The sequence below is a fragment of the Idiotropiscis lumnitzeri genome, chromosome 13 (assembly GCF_059441095.1).
Source record: "Idiotropiscis lumnitzeri isolate Australia: NSW breed Sydney's pygmy pipehorse chromosome 13, RoL_Ilum_1.0, whole genome shotgun sequence".
NCBI classification, from domain to species: Eukaryota; Metazoa; Chordata; class Actinopteri; order Syngnathiformes; family Syngnathidae; genus Idiotropiscis; species Idiotropiscis lumnitzeri.
In genome coordinates this window covers 8,730,687-8,753,010 of record NC_142403.1, presented here as the reverse complement: position 1 = coordinate 8,753,010, position 22,324 = coordinate 8,730,687, and the positions used below count along the sequence as shown (strand labels likewise).

General features: G+C 40.0%; 1 protein-coding gene across 1 annotated transcript; it reads right to left on the bottom strand.

Moving 5' to 3' along the window:
- Positions 1 to 729: 729 nt before the first annotated feature.
- On the bottom strand, positions 730 to 17,810 carry alpi.1 (alkaline phosphatase, intestinal, tandem duplicate 1). Its single transcript, XM_088313791.1, has 11 exons — positions 17,576 to 17,810; positions 17,020 to 17,145; positions 8,896 to 9,011; positions 7,186 to 7,360; positions 5,957 to 6,129; positions 4,589 to 4,723; positions 4,396 to 4,471; positions 3,324 to 3,458; positions 2,864 to 3,055; positions 2,668 to 2,784; positions 730 to 1,671 (listed from the first exon to the last, which is right to left on the bottom strand). Exons 1-11 carry the CDS (start codon positions 17,757 to 17,759, stop codon positions 1,397 to 1,399), a joined length of 1,704 nt encoding a protein of 567 aa, XP_088169917.1. The 5' UTR covers positions 17,760 to 17,810; the 3' UTR covers positions 730 to 1,396.
- Positions 17,811 to 22,324: the final 4,514 nt, after the last annotated feature.

The following is a 22,324-nucleotide window of genomic DNA, read 5'->3' as shown; positions in this document are numbered from 1 at the left end:
GGGTGTGTTAGTGAGTTCTAGTGATCTATTATCTTATTTATACTGCCAATAATTATAGTGTATGTTCATGGTGATCATAACAGTATCATTACAAATCTCCAATAGATTACTTTATGGCCATTCTTTCTTTTAAAATACATTATACATGTTTGTATATAATTGCTGAAAACTTGTGACTGAGAGCTGTGTCAAAATGATAACAATTTTATTTTCATTTTAGAGGGCAGCAGACAGCATGGACATGAGAAATTAATTACAATGTAATCATAAGTAAGTGTAACAGTCCCAAGTGCATCACACCAATCCAGTGAATTTTGTGTAAATTCACCCATTAAAGTTTTCTTTAATGTGATGTGATTCATCGCTCATTGAAAAATAAGGTAAGAGAGTAAAATTCAAAGTAAATAAAAATGAAAGTCTAATAAAATAAAAAAAGACTAATGACTAGACTAAAGACTAAAATATTTTAATAACTACAAATTGCATAATATGTATAAAATCTCTAATATCAATCAATTAAAATAAAATACATACATCACTTAAATTTCATATGACTGATTTCATTTATTTTATCCAACTGTAAAGCAGAAGGCCAATAACTAAAAAACATTTTTAAAAAATGCATAATTATTATGAATGTATAATGATAAATAATATAAAAGCACAAAGAATAAACTGAATACTGTTATTAAGGTAGCATTAATATTGTTTATTTTTTTATATCAGACATTCTGCAAAAACAGTGTATAAAAATACATTTTGCATATAAAATACATTCACGGATAATTAAAATAGATTAGTGACAGCAACTCGGACAAACAAAAAAAGTTGCCTTTGGTCCCCATGAGGTTCAGATTTGACAGCATTGCTTTAGAAAAATAAAAAAATACAAATAAAATCCTGATAAGATGTACAGTACCATTATTAATTCTTAAGGTCTATTGGTATTACAGCTTAGAATGGCAGTTTGGCTCCTGGTTCTGAGTCCAGCCCTTCTTTCAGTATCCACGAGTGCGCCAAAAAACTGAACAATTATCCTTCAGCCAACTTGTTGCCTTGAAGTTATTCTTGGTGTGTCACGCGTAAATAATCAAAATGATGAGAATAGGACAGAAACCTGGCCACCACATTTTTGTTGACAACATAATATGAAAATATTGCTTCGAATAAAATTACCAAACAAGGCTTTGTATTTTCCAACAACTGCCTGGAGTTTACTTAAAATAATGTTTGTGTTTCTTGCTTTTGCTAATGTGTAAATAGTCGCTTGAATTTCAAAATGAGATGGCTAAATACACATTTACTTGATTTATTCCCTGCTACAAGTAGGTATGCTATTTACTTGCATTGTTATAGCTGTGTGAATTGATGCATGTGTATAGTTTGTGTGTGGATGTCATCTCACCAGCCAGAGGAGGCCAGTGAGTCCAAATATTAGGCTTGAGGGTGTGTTCACATGTGCAGAGGATTTGTGAGAATGAGGTTGAGGGGGACAGTCTGTGTAGGGTTCCAAACAGGCTGCATAGGCCATAACATGAGCTACATAGTTCTGTTCTTTGACCCCATGAAAGAGGTGAGCCATGGGGCCTTTGGCGTAAATGGCGACATCCTCGCCACCGTGTGTCTCAGCATCGAGAGGAACGGCGGCCTGCTGCATGTACTCCTCGTCATCTGCAAATCAAATGAGTAGAGAAGAGAATGTAACTGAGCTCTACCCGTATGAAACCACAAAGAAAACGCAGAAACACCATAATTGTTCAAGCCTTGAGTTTATCTCTTGCTTTGGCTGGACGCCCATTTTTGGGAAGGGGGAGGGGGAATGTTCAAAAAGGGTTCGATGAACAAAGGCCAGCGGTTGATTTTAGTCCGGCCCATGAATCAGCACTGGTGCATGTGATGAACCTCCTCACGACAGAAATTGCCTCTGAATGCGTCAATACTACCAACGACCAACTGTTAGTGTATGAAAAGAGGTGGCCACAGGGTTAAGGTCAGAATGGGACCAATATCGCAGCCGTCAAAAAAGGGTCAAGTGCCCCGCTCTGCCAGTTAGTAAAATCTAACATTGTTTTCAAATTTTTGGACTGCAGAACCAATGACCAGTAAATCAATCAAATCTCAATCTCCTTTTGTTTTCTATTATAAATACAAATGTATAAAGCTATAATAAAATGGTACCTTTTTCAGAAAAAACAGTGTCAATGTGAGGCTTCTCAAAAAAAATTCGATACATTTTACAAATGAATCCCTCAATTGTAATCCCACTTTATCCAAGGTACCAGATGTGTTGCACCTGTCAAAACAGATACGACTGTTTTATGGAAGCAGGCAAAATTGAGGGCTTACAAAACGAATTCAACCCAAGAAAGAATAACACACACCAATAATGCAATGACTGCATCAAATGGTGCGGAGCAGGAGCGGAATAACTGGGTGAGTACTTTTACAGTGTCCCACAAAGAAACACAAATAGTTTTTTTTTTTTTTAAATATATCCTGTACATTTACACAGAAGAGTTTAAAACAAAACTGAGCAGAGCACAGTGAATCCTATAAATATTATAGCTGAACTTTTGCTTCCCAGTGATTAAAAGCAAGCTATAATTACATCAATACACCCAAGCTGAGACAAGTTCTTGCATCTGAAAGTTATTATCATGTCCTTACAGTAATCCACCATCGTGATGTTCCCTCTGGTTCCATTTATATGCACATAACCAGGGCCGTTGGCGTACAGGATGCTGGTGAAAGGCATTTGGTCATCCGCTTTTTTTGGTGCCAGCCCTGGGCCGCCAAAAGAAATGTGGTGAAGGAGAATAATAATACACTGGTCAAACAGAACATGAATTTAAATGACTCATACCAAAGATTGGATTTCCTCGGGGTGTGTTGCCGCCGAAAGTGAAGACATGAGAGTGGTCAGCTGTGACAACAGTCAATGTATCCGATTCTTTGGTCAGCTGTGAAGCTCGATCAATTGCTCGGTCAAACATCACAGCCTCTGTCAGTGCAAGTTTGGCTATGCCATCGTGGTGGCCATGATCAATTCTCCCTCGTACTGAAAAACAAGAAAACATTATTTTATTTATATATATATATATATATATATATATATATATATATATATATATATATATATATAATATATATATATATATATATATATATATAATATATATATATATATATATATATATATATATATATATATATATATATATATATATATATATATATATATATATATATATATATAAAGGTACATGAGTTCCAGACGTTACAGTTCATGACACATCCTTCTACTGCTAATATCAAGTACTCATCTTCCACAAAAAGAAAATAGCCTTTTGGATTCTTGCTCAGGATCTGAATGGCTTTCTCCGTCATCTCCACAATAGAGGGGTCCCGGGTGGTGTTTCGAAAAACTTCAAATCTCATATCCTTTGGCTCAAACAGACCTTGAACAAAAAAGGTGAGATTATAGAGCTGTTTAGAATGATACAACAAAAATAAGATGGAATATCAGACAAAAAAAAAAGACATTGATTCTTATCTAACCCAAAAGGTTTCAGTGGTGGAAACAAAAATTAGAGCGAGAAGAGGGCATGCTAGGAAAAACAAGTTGTAAATGGACTTAATTGTTAACAGGTGACTTTCGAAGAGTTAGCTGCAAATGCCAAATTGTTCACAGGCAAGGACGGTGAGACTTTTATTTCAATTGTGTAACACTGTGATGATAATAGAAACCAAACACCTCCACTAACATTTAGCCCATGCTGTTGCCCAAAGTGTTCGACAATCTGAAATGACTGAAAATGAACATTGAACTACCTGTGAGCTGCACCGAAAGCCAACAACCAATGAATCTATAAATAGTTGTGGATACACGCTCGTACAAATGCAAAGTATAGCGTGGACTTACCAGAAATGGTGATGCAACAAAATGGTAAACACATGCTTTCAAACCTATGTCATGACTTACAGGCATTTAAATAAAGAAAGTGAATATTTCGCCTTTTCAGCAATTTGAACATGAAAATGCTTTCAAAGTATAAATCTTTTGTTTATTTGCCCAAATAGAAGGCGTCGAGCTGGTGCACGGTGCATAGTCAGAACAAGAAACGTGCCCTTGGATTCTTATCACCATTGTAAGGAGTTAATGACATACGGCTATCAATTTGCGGTGTCACACTTTGATGACTTCATATAGCTGTTAAGATGAAAGTTGACGTGTAGTACCTGAACCCTGCAAACGTTTCACAACAGAAGATAAGCTGGAGTTCTGTCTATCAACAACTAGGTAGCCTTCACACAGGCATGCTAATAATGTTGCCGGTTGCATTCATACGGTATGCTTGCCTGTCGCATTCGTATACCAAGTTAAAAGTTACCCACCCATGAGTCGATCAGTAGTTTTAATGTTTATTTCATCAAACTCCTTCCTGTGCCAAACATAGCGTGATTTCTTGTTCTGAAAGACAAATTAGTCCGCACATTAGACAAAGCATTGACACGATCTGGTTTGTACCATCTTTTTAAGTGTCATAAAAAAGTACTGATTTTGAAAAGCCATTTTAGATGACTTTACTGGTTTAGCTTTCAGCCAGACGTCTATAAGGTTCCTCTGGTCTTTGCGGTCCCCCTTGCGAGAGTTGGAGGTTGGATACTCAGGGTCCGAAGTACCTTTTGGTGTCATGTACATCCTCCCTCCTCCCAGGATCACCTTAAAGGGACACCAAGAGTTGTTATATTTTTTACTACACCGACTTTAACAGTTCTATCTTCTTTTTGCACTGCCATAACACTGCACCATTGTTTGCGGAATAAAAAAAAAAAAAAAAGTCTTTTGGTAACTGATGCTGTTGTTTTCCCATCACAAAATGATCAATCAATTAACATTCTGGGATGCTATTTTGCTTTTGTTCATGCATAGCCTTCATAAATAAATGAGGCAGTACAATGTCACTGTCAGTTTCATGTTTTGGCACTATTACGCAGCTTCTGTGTAAAAGATGCTAATGACAGCCGTTGGATGTCAACTTTAGCCAAAAAGGATTAACTGACTTAGTCAAAAAAAGAAACCTCATGTTTTTTTTTTTCATGATAAACAGTAGGTTTGACATTTGGCAACATGGCTAATTGCCCTTCATTTGGGCGCTCATACATAGAAAAGTGATGGCAAAGAAAGCAACACTAAAGAGTGGCTTGTAATTTGTCAAGTCAAGAAAGAACACACGAATTGGCATGCTGATGGCTTCCTGGATGACGTGAAGTAAAGTATTATGTTGAAAGGGTCAGCTGAGCCAATTGGATGCCTGAGGGGGGGGAAAAATTACTAACCAGCTGTTGTACACTGGCTGCGGATCAGCTGACAGGCAGAATTGTCAACTGAGCAAGACTTTGTAACATGACTGAACGTTGTGCACAAGTACGCGTGTATCATTTACAGCATTTTTTTCAAATCCTAGAACATTAAGTGCACTAACAACCTAACCTAACCCAAACAAATGCTAAACATTAAACTCCCTGTTCATAATTATGACAATCCACTGTTTCTGTACATCTATCCTGTCAAAGTTCTTTGATCGTTCCACCAGACCAAAGTCCTTGCACACCCATTACACTGTAGGAAAATTCGGTCATAAAATAATAAATAGTCACCCGTACTGCCAAGCAATACACATCGTAATCTTTTCTATAAGGTGAATGTGTTGATAAAATGAATATCATATATAATAGGAGAGAGTAAATATGCCTGTGGAATTCCATCCGTCCAACTATCAATTGTCTACCGTAAATTAAGTGCCACTGTACCGCATATGTGCCACCGTACCAATTCTACCATGCAATTCCACAAGTTTAAAAGAATTGGACCGTATTTTTTTGTTTGTGTGGGGGGGGGGGCACAAATCAGTACAATCTTGAATATTTGTAAAAATAACAGAGATGATCTCACGTCAATGTCAACGTTGGTAACGAGTTGGGTGGCGATGTCCACACACCCTTGATGACGTGCGCTACTGGGAAGATCCGCATCACTGTACCAGCTACGGCTGACTGAGTGGGCATAGGCAGCAGCTGGTGATGCGTGCTGGACCCGAGTGGTAGTCACGATACCAACTGATTTACCTGGACAGTGAAGACAAAAAAAAAAAAAAAGATTTGTTAACATTTTAAAATGATTGATTTACCTGCAAGCAGACCGCTGATAGTATCTGACATGCTGATATGACCTTCTAGGCTGCTACTCAAGTGTTTGTTTTTTTTTGTTTGTTTTTTGGGGGAAATTATATTTATTAACAACTGTAACATTCTACGTTACTCTATTAAAGGAAGTGCTATCTTTCCAATTTCAAAACATCTGAATGCTAAAATTAATACAGATAACAACAGTTTAAGCATTGCATAAGACCACTAGAACAAAATAATGTTTTGCAGATACGCTAAATCATGTTGTTGTTTTTCTGATACATTTGAAGACTACCTGTGCAAATTGTTTATGCTACATCTTGTATATTAATGTGATACCTTTGAACAAAGTTGCAACTGTAATAAAAAAAAAAAAAACGCTGAATATGCTCGATCATTTATTTAGGCATCATTCATTCTGGCTGACTTTTCACAAGTGACAACATCTCTCTGCGGGCCGCAAAAAGAGGTCTTTAAACATATGTATATGTATTAAAACAACAGACCAGTTTGACGTCAGTTTAAACATACGGTAGCCCATAAACAAGGAAATGGATGTACCCGTTGACGTAATGCCAAGGTCACCAAACATTTAAACCAATGGAGTCGTATTAGGAGTACGTGCAAACAGCATGTGGGTTGTTTCAGGTGTCCAGTAAATGTCAACAGATTTTCAACATGGGGAACATACACTGTCGTTAAAATTGGCTATGCAAAATCAGAATAGGGCATTCTTACCATTAATAACAGTGTTGCCTTAGTCTTTTCTGTCTATGCAATGCAGTCCTAGTTTAGCAAGTTTTAATATAAATATATAGCATGCTGTACTTTAAGGAAGCTAAAACAAGTCCATCATACTATCATGAATTGTCTCCGAATGAGGCCTGCGCTGAACATTGAACTATAACTGTTGTGATTCCAGTAACATGCTTATCAGATGATGGTTTTATTCATCTTATATACAGATAAGAATCGCTTGAACTTGTTGACCCTTACCTTTGGCTTTTGCACGTCGCAGCACGGAGTAGACCTCATTGCCAAAGGTGGTGTTACATTCATAGGCCACTGCATTGCCGCTCAGACCCACAGTTTTGGCGTTTGCTTTGACGCCACAGTGGTAGGCTGTGGCTGTGCTAGCACTGTCTGCCACCTGCTTGTCTACGCTGTATGTCTGGTGAGGAAAAATACATTTGTTAAGAAATAAAAAATGAACTTTGGAAAAAGACACTGAATGACAGCAAACGGCAATTATTCTTTGTAAAGACAGATTTTAGTGATTATGAAGGTGTATAAAGGACTAGTATAAAGGACATATGTCTGTCAGCTTTTCAAAATGTTAATTGTTTAATGGTGAACTATATATGCTATATTATAAATGCACATATGTTGTGAGCCAATCTGGATTTCGTTTTGTACACTTCTTTCATATCAAGAAGTTGATGTACAATTCTTTTACTCTTTTACTATCTGTTTTCCATCACAGACATGGTGTACACAGTATTAAATGTTTAACCCTCCTGTTAGGTTGCCGGTCAAACTGACATATTCCAATTTTTTTTTTTTTTTAGTAAGTGTAGTAGCTCAATGAACTAACGAATGGTGATTAATATAGTTAATTAAATATTTTTTTTAAATGATTCGTTTGGAGAATGGGTCAAATTGACCCTATAATTGAAACGCATTTCCGGCCACATGTAACAGGAGGGTTAAGTCCATTCCTCTCAATGAGGATTCAGCCGACACAATTCAATAACCCGTTGTATAGAACCGTCAAGGTTCTACTTGCTCTTTGGTGTAATTTCCGGTCTGCACCTGAAAATGACTTTGTCCAACATTGCACTGCCCTTATATTGATCAATTATTCAATTGAATTCTTAATAGCACAATGGCCTCACAATGCCGAGGTCGAAGGTTCGATTCCGGCTCCGGCCTTCCTGTGTGGAGTTTTCATGTTCTCCCCGTGCCTGCGTGGGTTTCCTCCAGGTACTCCGGTTTCCTCCCACATTCCCAAATCATGCATGGCAGGTCGCTTGAACACTATAAATTGCCCCTATGTATGAGTGTGAGTGCGCATGGTTGTTTGTTTACATGCCCTGCGATTGACTGGCAACCAGTTCAGGGTGTCCCCCGCCTAGTGCCCAAAGATAGCTGGGGTTAATACACGTTTTTTTCTGAGAAAGAGAGACCAGCACATGATAAAATACAGTACATAACAGTTAGAGTACATTTTTAAACATTCCTTCTCTCTGTGATTATCACAATTGAAGACATGTTGGATTCAACTTTGATCCCACCTTAAACCCATTTTGTCCCGTTTATCCACAATGTCAGCATTTCGATATAAACTGTTAACTTTTCTTAAGTTTGGGGGCCAAAGTCTTCATAAGAAGGTAAAAGCCAACATATTACGCAAGTAAATCATTTAAAAAGGAAAAACTGCACACAGACTAACAACTGAGCTTCCTTTCACGTATGAACTAGATATATTGTACCTGCTCTCCCACATTGTGATTGATTAAAAAAATGAAATGATCACCCAAAAAATGTAACGAGATCTAATTCAAGAGCTGTCTTGACAAAAATAACAATGTTGAGCTTTGATTACAGTGTCAGCCAAGTATGAATGAAATTAAACTTAGCATATGACAAAAATATTTGTGTTTTTACGTCCTATTTATTAAATATGTAGTGTCAATGTGTTGTCACCTTAGAAAGTGCCACATATGGAAAGGTGTCCATGGCCAGCATTGTCTCCTCCCCTGCATTTCCCTGCATTTGACCTTCCAGAATTCGAGCTGCCGACACAGTGGACACGCCCATCCCTGGAAGACAATCACAGACAGGTTACTGAGTTGCTGTTTGAATTTGTTTAACTTGCCTATTTGGCTCATTTCCACCTGTAACTACGATGTTTAAATTTGAAAAATAAAATAAAATTGAAACACAGGCACAATACGATAGAGTTAGAAAGTTATCTGAGGATATTTGAATGAAGAATCAACGATCACAAACAGGAAAATGTAGTTTGTGAGGAAGTAGACATACAGTACTTGGACAATGAAAAAAATCACAGTTCTAGATTTCTTGCTTTTAAATATGCTATTCAATCTCCCATTTTGGGTATAATTTCTTTTTTAAAAAATACACATTTCAAAAACTTTGTTTAAAACAAAAGCATTTATTTTTCAGCATATTCTTTTGGATATTCTCGTCAGTTAATGACCTCACTGACCCTTGAAAGTTTCCAATGGTCTCCTCAGTTTATGAACATCCAAAATCCAAACCAGACATTTCCCCCCTTGTTTGAAAAAAAAAAAACTGTTTGTTTGAAGAACTAGGACTATTCGTGTCAAACTGAGGTAAAAAGAGGATTTGACCGTCTTCCAAGTAAACAAAGTCAATGCCATTAACATCAACTGAAAGTGCAAACGGACCTGCACATTCAAGTCAGTGGTTTTCAGACAGAGCAGTGCTCGGCAAGTATTAGCACCACTGTTTAAAGAATAAGCCATGTGTCAACATCTGCAAAGTTACTGCTGTGCAGTGTCATAGAATTTTACTAAGCAGCATAGGACAACTCATGTCGAGCTTGTCTTTGCTTGTGGTATTTTTTTTCTCGAACAATTACAGTGTTTCTATCCATCCATCCATTCTCTGTTCCACGTATCCTCACAAGAGTAATGAGTGTTCTGGAGTCATTTTTAAAATGTTATGTCATCCAAAGGTTTTTGTGTTTGTTGTGTGTTTAACGCCACCTTATTTGCATACGACTGACAGGTTTGGTTTCTTGCTCATTTGTGTACCATGACATTGATTGTTCAAGAAATAAATATTGCTGAATTCATATGCTCAAATTCTTATTTGGGTTCTGCCTACAAGACTAGACAAAGACCAAAATTAAGACATGAAAACCACAGAGCAAGAGCTGTCTAAGTATGGAGAAACAAGCAATTGTGAAGATTAGAGAAAATGGAAAATCAAATCAAATCAGAGCCATTGCCTAAACGTCGGTCATAGTCAGTGAAATCATTCAGATTTTCCAAAGAAACCACTAGTGTACAAAATAACAGATGTTGCATGGGTGGACCAATGAAAACAACAGTACAGGATGGTAGAAACATTGTGAGAGATGTAAAGAACGATCCTAACATCTGCTAGTGACATCAGCAATAACCTACAGAAAGCAGGAGGGGACGTATCACAATGTACACGTTGCATAAGACTTCATGAAGAAAAGTACAAAAGAGTATAAATGATGCAAGACACAGTATCAAAAAGAATAGAAGTGACTAAAGGGGAACACACAACAATGATAGGAAGCTTCAGTCAAGCATCACAAAAGAAGAAAGAAAAAAAATTGATGCTAATGGTTCAGGATTGATGACGTTATTGCAAGCAGAGGTTTGCATTCAGTCGGTTTCAAGACTATTAGTCTTTAAAGGTTTGATTTAAAACAGAGCATCTGGTAGAGGGTACACCACATCAAAATATGCTGTCTTTAAACCAAAAATAATAAAATAAATAAATATATATATATATATATATATATAAATAAATGCTCAACCACAGTGAATATACCGTTCTAACTTTGATGACGACTTTCCGCAGAGATCGGCATCACTTCAGTTACATTGCTGAAAGCGGTCGCATCTTGCTGATCTAATCTGACAACCGCCGCTGCACAAATTCGCATCGCCACCTGAATTGTTGCTCCTCATCCTGAACCCCTACTGTAAATAAGTCTTCATTCCTGATTTATATAATATAATGGGTAATCTGTCACACAATGTCATTATGCATTTTAGATTATCTCGCCACCAGATAAATATAATGCTGCATATTGATGTTTAGATATCTTTTAGGATGAACATAGTCATCCCAAAACATTCCTTCTTCTAACAACTTGCCTGTCAATATGGTAGAAACATGAGGACCAATAATAATGGTGAATACTCAAAGAGGAATTCAACCCCAAAATATTACTTGCAAAAATATGTTATATATGCCTTCACTCGCCTAAACATGGCATTCTGATTAATATTGCGTTCGTGGAATATGAGTTGAGCCGAAAAATCCACCCGTTATTAACCATCTCAGGGGGCGGCTATTTTTTCACTTCTGTCAACGAAAATGACATCACAGTTGCTCAGGGCTCAGCTAACAACCAATTAAGGCTCACCTGTCTTCTGAAGCTGAGACATTATTGGTCGTTAGCTGAGCCCTGAGCAGCTGGGATGTCATATTCAGTCAACAGAAGTGACAAAATGGCTGCCTCCTGACATAGCTAAAAACAGGTGGAATTTACTGCTTAAGTCATATTCCACAAATGTAATATTAATCAGAATGCCATGTCTGCATAGAAAATATTCTTGTGGAGAAAATATTTTGGTTGACTTCCAATTAAACTACGGTATATATATTCAACGATTGAAACTGAAAAATGTTATTATATAGATATTTTGAAAGCCTCCAGAAGCCCTGATTAAATCTCATTTGGGGGAAAGGCCTTTTCCAGTCCAGCATGACTCCTCCCCAGTGCATAAGGCAAGGTCCATAAAGACATGCTTGGACGAGTTTAATGTGGAAATAACTTGAAAGGCCTGAGTCTCAAGCCCATCTGACTACATATGGAATGAACATTGAAAGTGAGCCAGGCTCATTTGGCCTGATGTATTGGATAAATATTTTCACAAAGAACTTCAACTGTTATATCTGCAAAGAAGGGATAAATTCCATATACTTTTTTTGTTGTATCCTCTACTGTTAATTCGGGTAAGGATGAATGAAGGCTCAGGTGTAGACGGATGACTTTTTAATTACAACGAAGCAAAACAGGAAGACTTGAAGAGCTCTCATTTACATTGCTCAACCGCACGCGCTGCTTGATGACGTCACGCATAACCACGTGATTCAACACAGACCACAAATACATAACATCTCCTCCCCTCTTACATCAGAAGCAGTAAATTCCCTTTTTCAGCTTTTTTTCTTTAGACTCTTTAACTAGGTAAGAAAACACCAACAACTCAGAACATTTTTTTTTTTTCCCAACACCTTTCTGACCTACAAATTCAAACGATCAGGTGCCTTCCTTTCCCGAGTAGGATAGCGACGTTCTAGCGCTACAGCAGTCTTTTCCATATGACTAGGTTCTAGTACTGGTGCGCTCTCTTCCACAGATTTATCTGAACCATGAACAACAGCAGGGCTAACGGAATTTGCCACAGGTAAAGGTACATTACAGGGTTCAGGTAAACATTCCTCAACATTTTTGTCACAATCGATAGTCACAGACAATTCAGGGGTGCTTGGAGACGCCCTTAAAAGTTGGTCCACATGGCGGCGCCAAACACCATCAGCTGACTGAACTGTGTAGGAGACAGGTCCTGTTTGGGCAATCACAGTAGCAGGAATCCACTTAGTTTTGCCTTGATAATTCCTTGCGAGCACTTTCTCTCCTGGTGTGAAAACTCTGTCTTTTGCATGAATGTCCCGTTGCATTATTTGTTTCCTTTGACTTGCCCGAACAATGTCTTTCACTGCTGCAGGCTTAAGAAGATCCAAGTTGGTCCGTAGTTCTCTGTTGAACATCAGGCTGGCGGGTGATGTCTTGGTAGTTGAATGTGGAGTGGTCCGGTATTTGAGAAGAAACTCATGTAGTCTCTGGTGGAGCGTTCCTTGTCCTTGTGATGTTTTAAGTGCATTTTTTAGTGTTTGCACGAACCTCTCTGCTAACCCATTCGTTGCAGGGTGGTATGGAGCTGACTTGATGTGCTGTACTCCATTGACATGCAGAAAGTCTGACATTTCTTTTGACACAAGTTGAGGGCCATTATCTGAAACAAGTTGGGCAGGAGCACCAAATCTACTAAAGATTTCTCCCAATTCCTCAACTGTCTTTTCGGCAGTTGTGGATTTCATTATAGCCACCTCTGGCCACTTACTGTGTGCATCAACAGCAATCAGGAACATTCTGTCTTCAAATGGACCCGCAAAATCGATATGAATCCGATACCAAGGGTCCTGAGGAAAATCCCATGGATGGAGTGGTGCTGCTGGAGGATTGTTACGGGTTTTGTGACAGGATGGGCAACTCATGGCCATATGCTCGACTTCCTTGTTTAGCCCTGGCCACCAAAAGTAGCTTCTGGCCATCTCCTTCATTTTCACTATTCCACTGTGTCCCGCATGAAGCTGCTCCAACATTTTAGCACGCAGTGACTGTGGAATGATGACCCTCCTTCCCCACAGCAGACACCCGGACTGGACAGTAAGTTCCCACCTCCTATTACTGTAAGGTTTCAGTGTAGCACTATCACCTACTGAACGTCCATTCATGACCATGTCCATAACCACTGACAAGTCAGGGTCAGTATGTGTCGCCTTTTTCACTTGGGATGCAGTTATAGGCGCTCTTTCAACGCTCCTGAAGTAGAAGATGTCCACGGTGTTCGACTCATGTTTCGTGACAGGGAGTGGCAACCTTGAAAGTCCATCTGCGTTGCCATGAGAGACTGATTTCCGATACTTAATGTCGTAGGAGTGAGCCGACAACAGTAAAGCCCATCGCTGGAGACGCGAAGCTGCCAGAGATGGTATTCCTGTGTGTGGTCCCAAGATAGTTGTCAGAGGTCGATGATCTGTGAGCAGAGTAAACTTCCTTCCATATAAGTATTGGTGAAATTTTCTCACGCCAAAAACAATGCCCAGTGCTTCTCGTTCCAGTTGAGCATAGTTCGACTCTGCCTTGTTCAATGTCCTGGATGCAAACGCAATAGGTCTGTCCTCACCATTTGGAAACACATGAGAGATGACAGCACCCACTCCATAGGGTGACGCGTCGCATGCCAGTTGGATTGGTAATGACGGATTGAAATGTGTTAACACCTTAGACGTGGTTAATGCATTTTTAGCATCATGAAATGCTTGTTGACATTCACTAGTCCATTTCCATTTCTTGTCTTGACATAACAGTTCATGTAGCGGTCGTAGCAGTGAAGCTAAATTCGGTATGAACCTTCCATAATAATTCAACAATCCGAGAAAAGATCGCAGCTGACTCACGTTCTCAGGTGGCGGGGCGTCCACAATGGCTGTGATCTTTGAAGGTGACGTATGCAGGCCTTTCCCATCGATGACGTGCCCTAGATACTCCACAGATGGTTTCAGGAAGTCACATTTCTCCTTGCGAACTCTGAGTCCATAATCACGTAATCTTTGCAGTGTGGCATCCAAATTTTGAAGATGTTCTTCATCGGTTGCTCCGGTGCACAGTATGTCATCCAAATAACACTGTACACCACGTAATCCACTGAGAATTTGATCCATGGCACGCTGAAATATTGCTGGAGCCGATGTAATACCAAATGGCAGTCTGCAATACCTAAACAGTCCTTTTTGAGTGTTTATGGTTAGTATTTCACGTGACTCTTCCTCCACATGCATTTGCAGATATGCTTGGTTTAAGTCAATCTTACTGAACTTTTGTCCACCGCTCAGTCCAGCAAACAAATCATCAATCAGTGGGAGTGGATATTGCTCTGCACTCAACACCGGATTGACAGTCACTTTGAAATCTCCACATGTGCGTATTCCTCCATTCTTTTTAGGTACTGGCACAATGGGAGTTGCCCATTCACTTGTTAAAACAGGTTCCAGCACTCCACTTTTGACCAATGCTTCCAAGTCTGCCTCGACTTTGTCACGAATGGCATAAGGCACTGTCCTAGCCTTCATAAACACTGGTTTGCTTCCTTGCTTAATGTGTAGTTTCACTGTGATATTTTTCATGCTGCCCAACTCTGGTCGGAAAACCTCCTCATTCTTCTCAAGGATGGTTTGCAGTTGTAAATTCTCGTTTGACAACTGTCTGACTTCTTGCCAATCAAGACGTAATGCTTTCAGCCACACACGCCCCATGATTGGTGCAAAGTTTCCTCTCGTAACATACACTGGTAGCTTAGCAGTTTGACTGTTACACTCAACCGTTATATCGGTCATTCCTTTAATGTGCACTTTGTGTCCTGTATATGCCTTGAAAACAGTGTCAGAGGGGCGTAAAGGAACATGTTTCATGCACCGTTTGTAGATCTGATATGACACTAGTGATGCCTTGGACCCTGTGTCTATCTGCATTTTAACTGGATGCCCTTCTAGGTTAGTCTGAGCCCAATAGCAATCTGAGCTTTCATCTGCATTCATTATACGCACTGTGTTGACGTTCATTTCTTCATCAGAAGATGAGCTTTTGTCATTTTTTACAGTGTACACTTTTTTTTTATTTCTGAATTTGTCTTTTAAATCCCGTTTCTTACTCTTTTCCATAGTTTTTCTGTTCCGACATGCTCTTTCCACATGTCCTTTCTTGCCACATTGACGACAGTCCATTTCTTTACACCAGCAGGTAGATGCAAGATGACCTGTGTTACCACACCTATAGCACGGTCCCGGAGAGCTGCTCTGACTGCCGGCAACGTTGTGCACTCTTCCTGTAGCATTTAGTTGCTGAGCCTCTCTGGACGCCATTTCCATTGTAACACTGATGTTGATAGCCTTTTCCAGGGTCAGGTCACTTTCAGTCAGCAACTTTTTCTGTGCTGCTTCATTCCTTAATCCACACACTAGTCTGTCCCTTAGTGTGTCATTTAGCACCTCTTTGAACTCACAATGTTCAGCTAGCTTTCTCAAAGCTGCCACAAACATGGTTACGGACTCCCCCTCCTCTTGACAGCGCTTGTGAAATCTATATCTCTCGGCAATTACAAGAGGTTTTGGTGAAAAATGTCCAGTGAGAACACCCACTATCTCTTCATATGTTTTACTCCCCGGAGCAGCTGGTCGTACCAGACTACGAAGCAAAGTAAATGTCTTCGGGCCCATCACACTCAAAAACGTTGGTACTTTCCTTTCGTCCTCAATAGCATTAGCTTGAACGAAATAGCCAAAACGTTCCGTGTACGAGCTCCACTGCTCAACGTCCTCGTCAAAGGGGCCAATCGAGCCGATAACTCCCGCCATTCTGCGCCTGGTTAATCAGCCTGCCACTTACTTGACTGTCTTCCTCAAAACTTTTAATGTCCGCGGCTTCCAAAAACCTTGTGCCGCCACTTCTCCTCCGCACTCAGCGCAAAGTCCACCCCGAGAGAGAAAAAAAAAAACGTCGCAGGTTCAGACGTCCTCGTCGCCACTTTTGTTGTATCCTCTACTGTTAATTCGGGTAAGGATGAATGAAGGCTCAGGTGTAGACGGATGACTTTTTAATTACAACGAAGCAAAACAGGAAGACTTGAAGAGCTCTCATTTACATTGCTCAACCGCACGCGCTGCTTGATGACGTCACGCATAACCACGTGATTCAACACAGACCACAAATACATAACATTTTTGATTTGTTTGTCTGTATAATGGCCAAGCGATGCCATATTTTTGTCGCTATCCCAAAGGTGGGCTTTAGATGCCAATTTGCAGGCTGGTCATTATTCCACATTACAATTTTTCAGTGACTCCACCCAGAACAAAATTATTGGAATTAATCTTATTAATCAGCGTACTGGCACGCTGAACCTCAGTCAGCTTTACACAATCTGTTCCAAATGGTTGGTCCAGGCAGTCATTTTCCTGCTGAGCACATGCATACGGCCCTCTTATTGCATCCACATCCACTCAGTCCAACTGGAACGAGTACTTATCGACTACCTACACATACATATTGTTCTGCGTTCACACGTGAACTCTACTTTTCAACAGTTTGTCATACTGTGACATTACCGCAATAGCTTTTTTGATAGAACATATTCTGAAAATAAAGGTTAAAAAAATATATATATATACCATCTCCAAGGAACAAGATCATGTTTTTGGCTTGGTGCTCCCGAGGGCGGAGTTTCAGCGCAGCATCCAGAGTTGACATGGCCTGCGCATCCCAGTAGGCTGGTTCTCTTTCATGTTCGTACAGGACTGTGAAGATGGCCAAGAATGGGATTAGTGCACGCGTTAAACAATGTCAGAAGAGATTATGAGTGTCAAGTCTAGTGTACTATTTGACACTATTTAACATAAAAACCTGTATTCAACTTGAACAAAATGAAAAAAAAACAATCAAGAAGCAAATATTACAATATTTCACGTCCATTTAGACAGATGCATCCCTCCATTGTCTATAAACAGGTTGACACCGGGGGAAAAAATGTGCTCAATACCACTTATGTGCACTTATGTGCCGGATTGTTGATTTCTCTCTCTGCTTACACATCTGAGTTTGTGCATTCTGTTCTCAGGACAGTCTGTCCTCACACACATTAACATGTTGAGTTTACCTGCATCTGCACACACAGTGCTCGAAATAGCCCAACCACAGGGACCACTAGTATCCATGTTGACTCCTCACCTTGGCTTTCCACAGCAGCCCAATCTCCTGCCAGCAACACAGTTCCCAGAAGAATGAGTGGGAGATTCCGAAGCCAGCGATGTGGCGTCTGCATCCCTAGTGCGATGTGACCTGGAGGTTGAAGATGCTGGACACGACCGGTTTTCAGAAGCAAACGCCAAAAACCAAAACGGCAGAAGCGCATGCAGAGCGAGACCGGTCTTTTTAAAGCCCCGCTGGGTGTGTAGTAAGAAAGGGCCCTCGCCAGCTCATAGGCTTGGAGAGAATTTGAGAGAGGGAGGAACCAGAGAGAGAGAGAGAGAGTGAGAGAGAGAAAAAGAGAGAAAGCGGGGTGGGGGGGGGGGCCAGAGACCACACAGGAGTACTGTAGCATCACAACCCCTCTCCACCCTCTCTTTATTGTTTTAAAGGGGTTACTTTAATGCAGTCCCCCCCCACCCCTCACACAAACGCGAGTGATAGAAACTTGAATGGGCCCTTGATGTGGTAAATGTCTACCAGCAGCATGCAGCCGGCTTAAATATGGGAGAAAAATGAGTAGGAGGGAAAACTGCTACACCATTTTTCTTGGCATCCAACACAAGGCAAATCATAACCATTTCTATTTCCATTTCTTCCCCCTTCCCGTTGAAAAGAAAGCTCATGCAGTTCTTGAGAATGATTGAGTCTTGATGTGCTGTTTCATATGAGTGGAAAATGGTTGCATTTCCATTTCCACCTCCTTCCTCTAGCTTTGCATTAAAAACAGACCAACATTTCCCCTCTCACCCAATCAACTTCACTTTTTTTTTTCCTTCACGTTTAGCATTTTTCTGCAGTGAGTTGGTAAAAAGCGCCTGCAGGATGAAAATGCTTCTCTCCCGCGCAAGCACAAGAGCTAACGTGTGAAATGAGGTGATTTGAGCCGACTCTTGTTCAACACGGCCAGAGGAATCACATTTCAGGCAGGGTCGACTCTCACCTCGTGAACCTCATTAAAGCATCTCTCCTTTCTGCCAGCCGCTCAACCGTTGCCAACAAGGCTTAATGGTTAGTCAAGTGCTTAATCAAAACTGCGGTCAAACTGAACTTTAGCTCTGCAATCTGGGGAAAAGAGGCCAACACCGCATCAACTGGGAATGCCACCGGGGGCATGCGTGAACATGATACAATAACTTGTAAAGACATGTTACTCTGTCCGTTCGTCATGGGTCGGCCCCAGAGAGAAAGTCCAAATCATAAGTGTATATAGCTGTGGGCTGGTTTTACTGTGGCTCATCCATCCAGGCAAATGTGCATACAGTCAGTTATTATAGCAGCTGTCAGTACTTGAAGCGTGGCAGTGAGCTCTGAGATTTTTTTTATGCTGGTTTTCCAGCAGCCAAAAGATAATAATGTGATGTTTTTTGTTTTTATCTCAAACAGATCCACCCAGACACACAACTATTCATGCTCTCGCCCACACCTGCAGCCGTCAATTAACCCAATGCATGTTTTTAGCATTTCGGAAAACAGCCGGAGCACCACACAAAAAGCTAAGGCTGAGTTTTCAACCGAGAGCCTTTGAATCAGTGGCAGCTGTGCAAACGCACTGATTGGCAACCTGGGTGCTGTGACGCACTCATATGCCGTGAGAGATCATCAGGGGTCCTAGGGGAAATTATTCTATTTCATTAATTTGTTCAAAAAGTATTAGTGTTTACAAATGTATTTTTGTTCATCTATCTACGCCAGCCACATATAATGACAGGCAGAATTAAATATTACTGCACCAGATGACGGAAGGTAAATAATTAACTGTTGCCAGTCATGCAGCAGTGAGCAGGCCCAAATTTCAAAATAAGTGTATTTGTGGCTGAATTCAGTATTCGTGTTTTCTGTGACATTTTCATTCAGTGATGTGCTGTGAGTTTTTTAGAATGCAAATTAGGAGCTCAATCAAGTTTGAAAACATGGAACACGGTACAGCCTCAAAGAAATCGTACGAAAGAAAATCCTCTGCATAATCTGAAAGTATGGTTCATGCTTTTTATTAGACTGTGACAATATAAAAAATATACATTATCTTGTACCTCAAAGGGGCATTTAACATTAAACGAGTTTGAATAATGTTATCTCATTCATTCCATAAGACATAAATAAACCTTGATAAAAAAAGGTCATCTCCGCCTCCCAAGGACATATTTACATGTTTTAGCCTTTTTTTTTTTTTTTTTGCGTCATAGCTCTGTGTTTTCATAGCATTAGAACTGAATATTCTGTTGGTCTCGCAAAATCAGTCCAAATCCAGAAAAACGCTGGAATTGAGGGGTTTCCTCTCGCGGAAATGGCTGTGATTAAATGAGTTAAGAGTTTCCAAACATAACATTAAAAAATGCCGCTTACGCAAATCCCGATGCACCAGTTGTTATGCTCGATTTGACCTTCTGTCAGCATTGCATCAAAGGTGTTCATCAAATAAGAAAGACAACTTTTGCAGCTGGGAATCCTTGGGTAAGAGGAATCAACACACACAGACTAATATTTTAAATGTTGGCTTGAAATGTAGGCTTATGTAGCAAAATAAACCAACAAAAAAAACAAAAACGACGCATTTGAACTAGAAGGATTGGTGGGGCGTTTGAACTGCGGCAAAATAAAGGAGAATTTTAATCAACACACATCCATGCTGTATCTGACTGCCTCATATTCTTTGCCTCCCTGCCTCACCACTAAGCTTCCCGCTTAGCCTAGATCCCATCCACATCAAAGCGCCTCATTACAGACCTTTCACATTTGCAGGAAGATTCTGGAAAGAAAGATACATTGTATATCAAAAAGCACCGCTTAGCTTACGTTTAATTTTTTACTTCATAAAGTTACTTTCCAAAGATGTGGCTCATGGTCTGCCTTAAGACCTGCTATGGACAAAACTGTGAAATAATGGATATAATGGCTACAAGCGTTTGAGGAAAAGTCAGAGCCCAAATAAATAAAAGCCAAGTCCAATAATGTCAATAAATCAAGATGTCCAATCATTTGTCGGGTGTAAATTTGGACTCCGGTGCCTGTTCGACAGGGCTTATATTTACTTTTCTGAATCCTTGCCAAAGCGAGTTTCCTTTTCCCGCACGGCCACCCAGTCTTGAGGATCATGCTTGTGGGAGGAACATTGTGTCAAGTGGTCAGGAGACTGCACACTCTGGCGCTTGAGGTCAGACATAGGTTTATTTACATGGTGGAGCCTTACTGACGCCTGTTGGGCCTAAGTCCAAAAACATCCTCCACCATGGCCACTGTGTGCGCCAGGTGCTGTCCAGATATACTGTGAAGTGAGGTGCAACTGACGTTTGATTGCAGTCGGCACTATATTGTAATTTATCAATAAAGCATAAAGTATACAGTACAAATGCAGTACTTTTTGAGCAATGCCAGAGTACCCCTGGTTTGCAAGTTTTACCCCCCTGGGTCTCAGCGTTTAAGAAAACATTTCAAACGTATGGAGTGGTGGGGGCCAAATTGTTCAGTTGAGCAAATGCTCATCCTTTTCTAGTAAACTGTTCCTCTCCATAGTGGCCAAATAAGTACCATGGTTCTCTGGTTGACCTCAATGGTGGGAGACCACTCAGTCAGTATCTCACTGAGCGGTGAAGGTTGCAAAAGGTTGCTGAGCTGTTTGCCAGATGTTCACAAGCAGTTTTTCTTGTCACACAGAAAAACATCTTTAAGATGTCTGTGACAGTTGGGAGGGGGGTGCAAGTGATGGTATTGGGATTGGGCCTTATTCTACCCTGCAGATTTGACCAAAAAAGAGGGAAATGAATGACATTCGGCCCATGTAAAAAAGAATTTCTCTTCAAGTCTTCATATCGTATTATTACATAGTTGTATATGTGAAATTATAATCATTGTTTTAAATTCACCTACGTCCTTTGTCCTAGCGTATCTACCATACTTTGTGACCTTCAGTGCATGCACCCCAGTGTGTACTTCAATGAGGAACGTAGGGTGTAGTGTGGGATTGGGAACTAGACTTCAATCGACCAAAGATTTAAGACGTTCCTTTTGCGCACTCGAGCGCATACCCAGAGATGTCAGCTCATCTTTGTGTTTGTGACATTTCCTGTGATCATGTGAGAGCTCTGCCCAGGAGGTCTGCTTTATAGACTGGTAGTAGAACAGAATCTTCATATATGTGGTAATCTGTGTTGAGAATATTGGAGCGGACCACACACATATGACCAAAACCGTTTAAAGCCTGATTTTCTTCTTTTTTTTTTTTTTTTTTTTTTATGTGTGAGGTGTGAGGTTTGTCACAGACAAAATAAAATAAAATAAAATGAGATAGAATCCAATTAAATAAAGTAAAATAAAGTAAAATAAAATAAAATAATACCAGAATTTAGAGATCTGATTGCGTAGGGAGTCCGATGTAATGGAGAGAAGTCTGTCAAATTAAAATAATTTTTAGCATTGAATCATAAATAAACCAGAAGTACTGCAATTATTATTATTTTTTCTGTCATCTGTGCGGCTTGGCCCAATACTGGTCCACGGCCCGGTGGTTGGGGACCACTGGAACCTGCTGGAGACAAACGCATGTACAAGGTTAGAGCTCTCTGAGTCAGGTTTAGAAACTATTGCTCTTCCTTGATATGATCTGTAAGTTAAAACTCATGTCTGAGTCCAAATATTATCCCTACGTTTGGAACTTTATTTTAAAGTTTTATAGGAAGAGTTTCAAGTTGAATGATTACGCGTCCTCTTTTCATTATTTTTTTTTAGTTACCA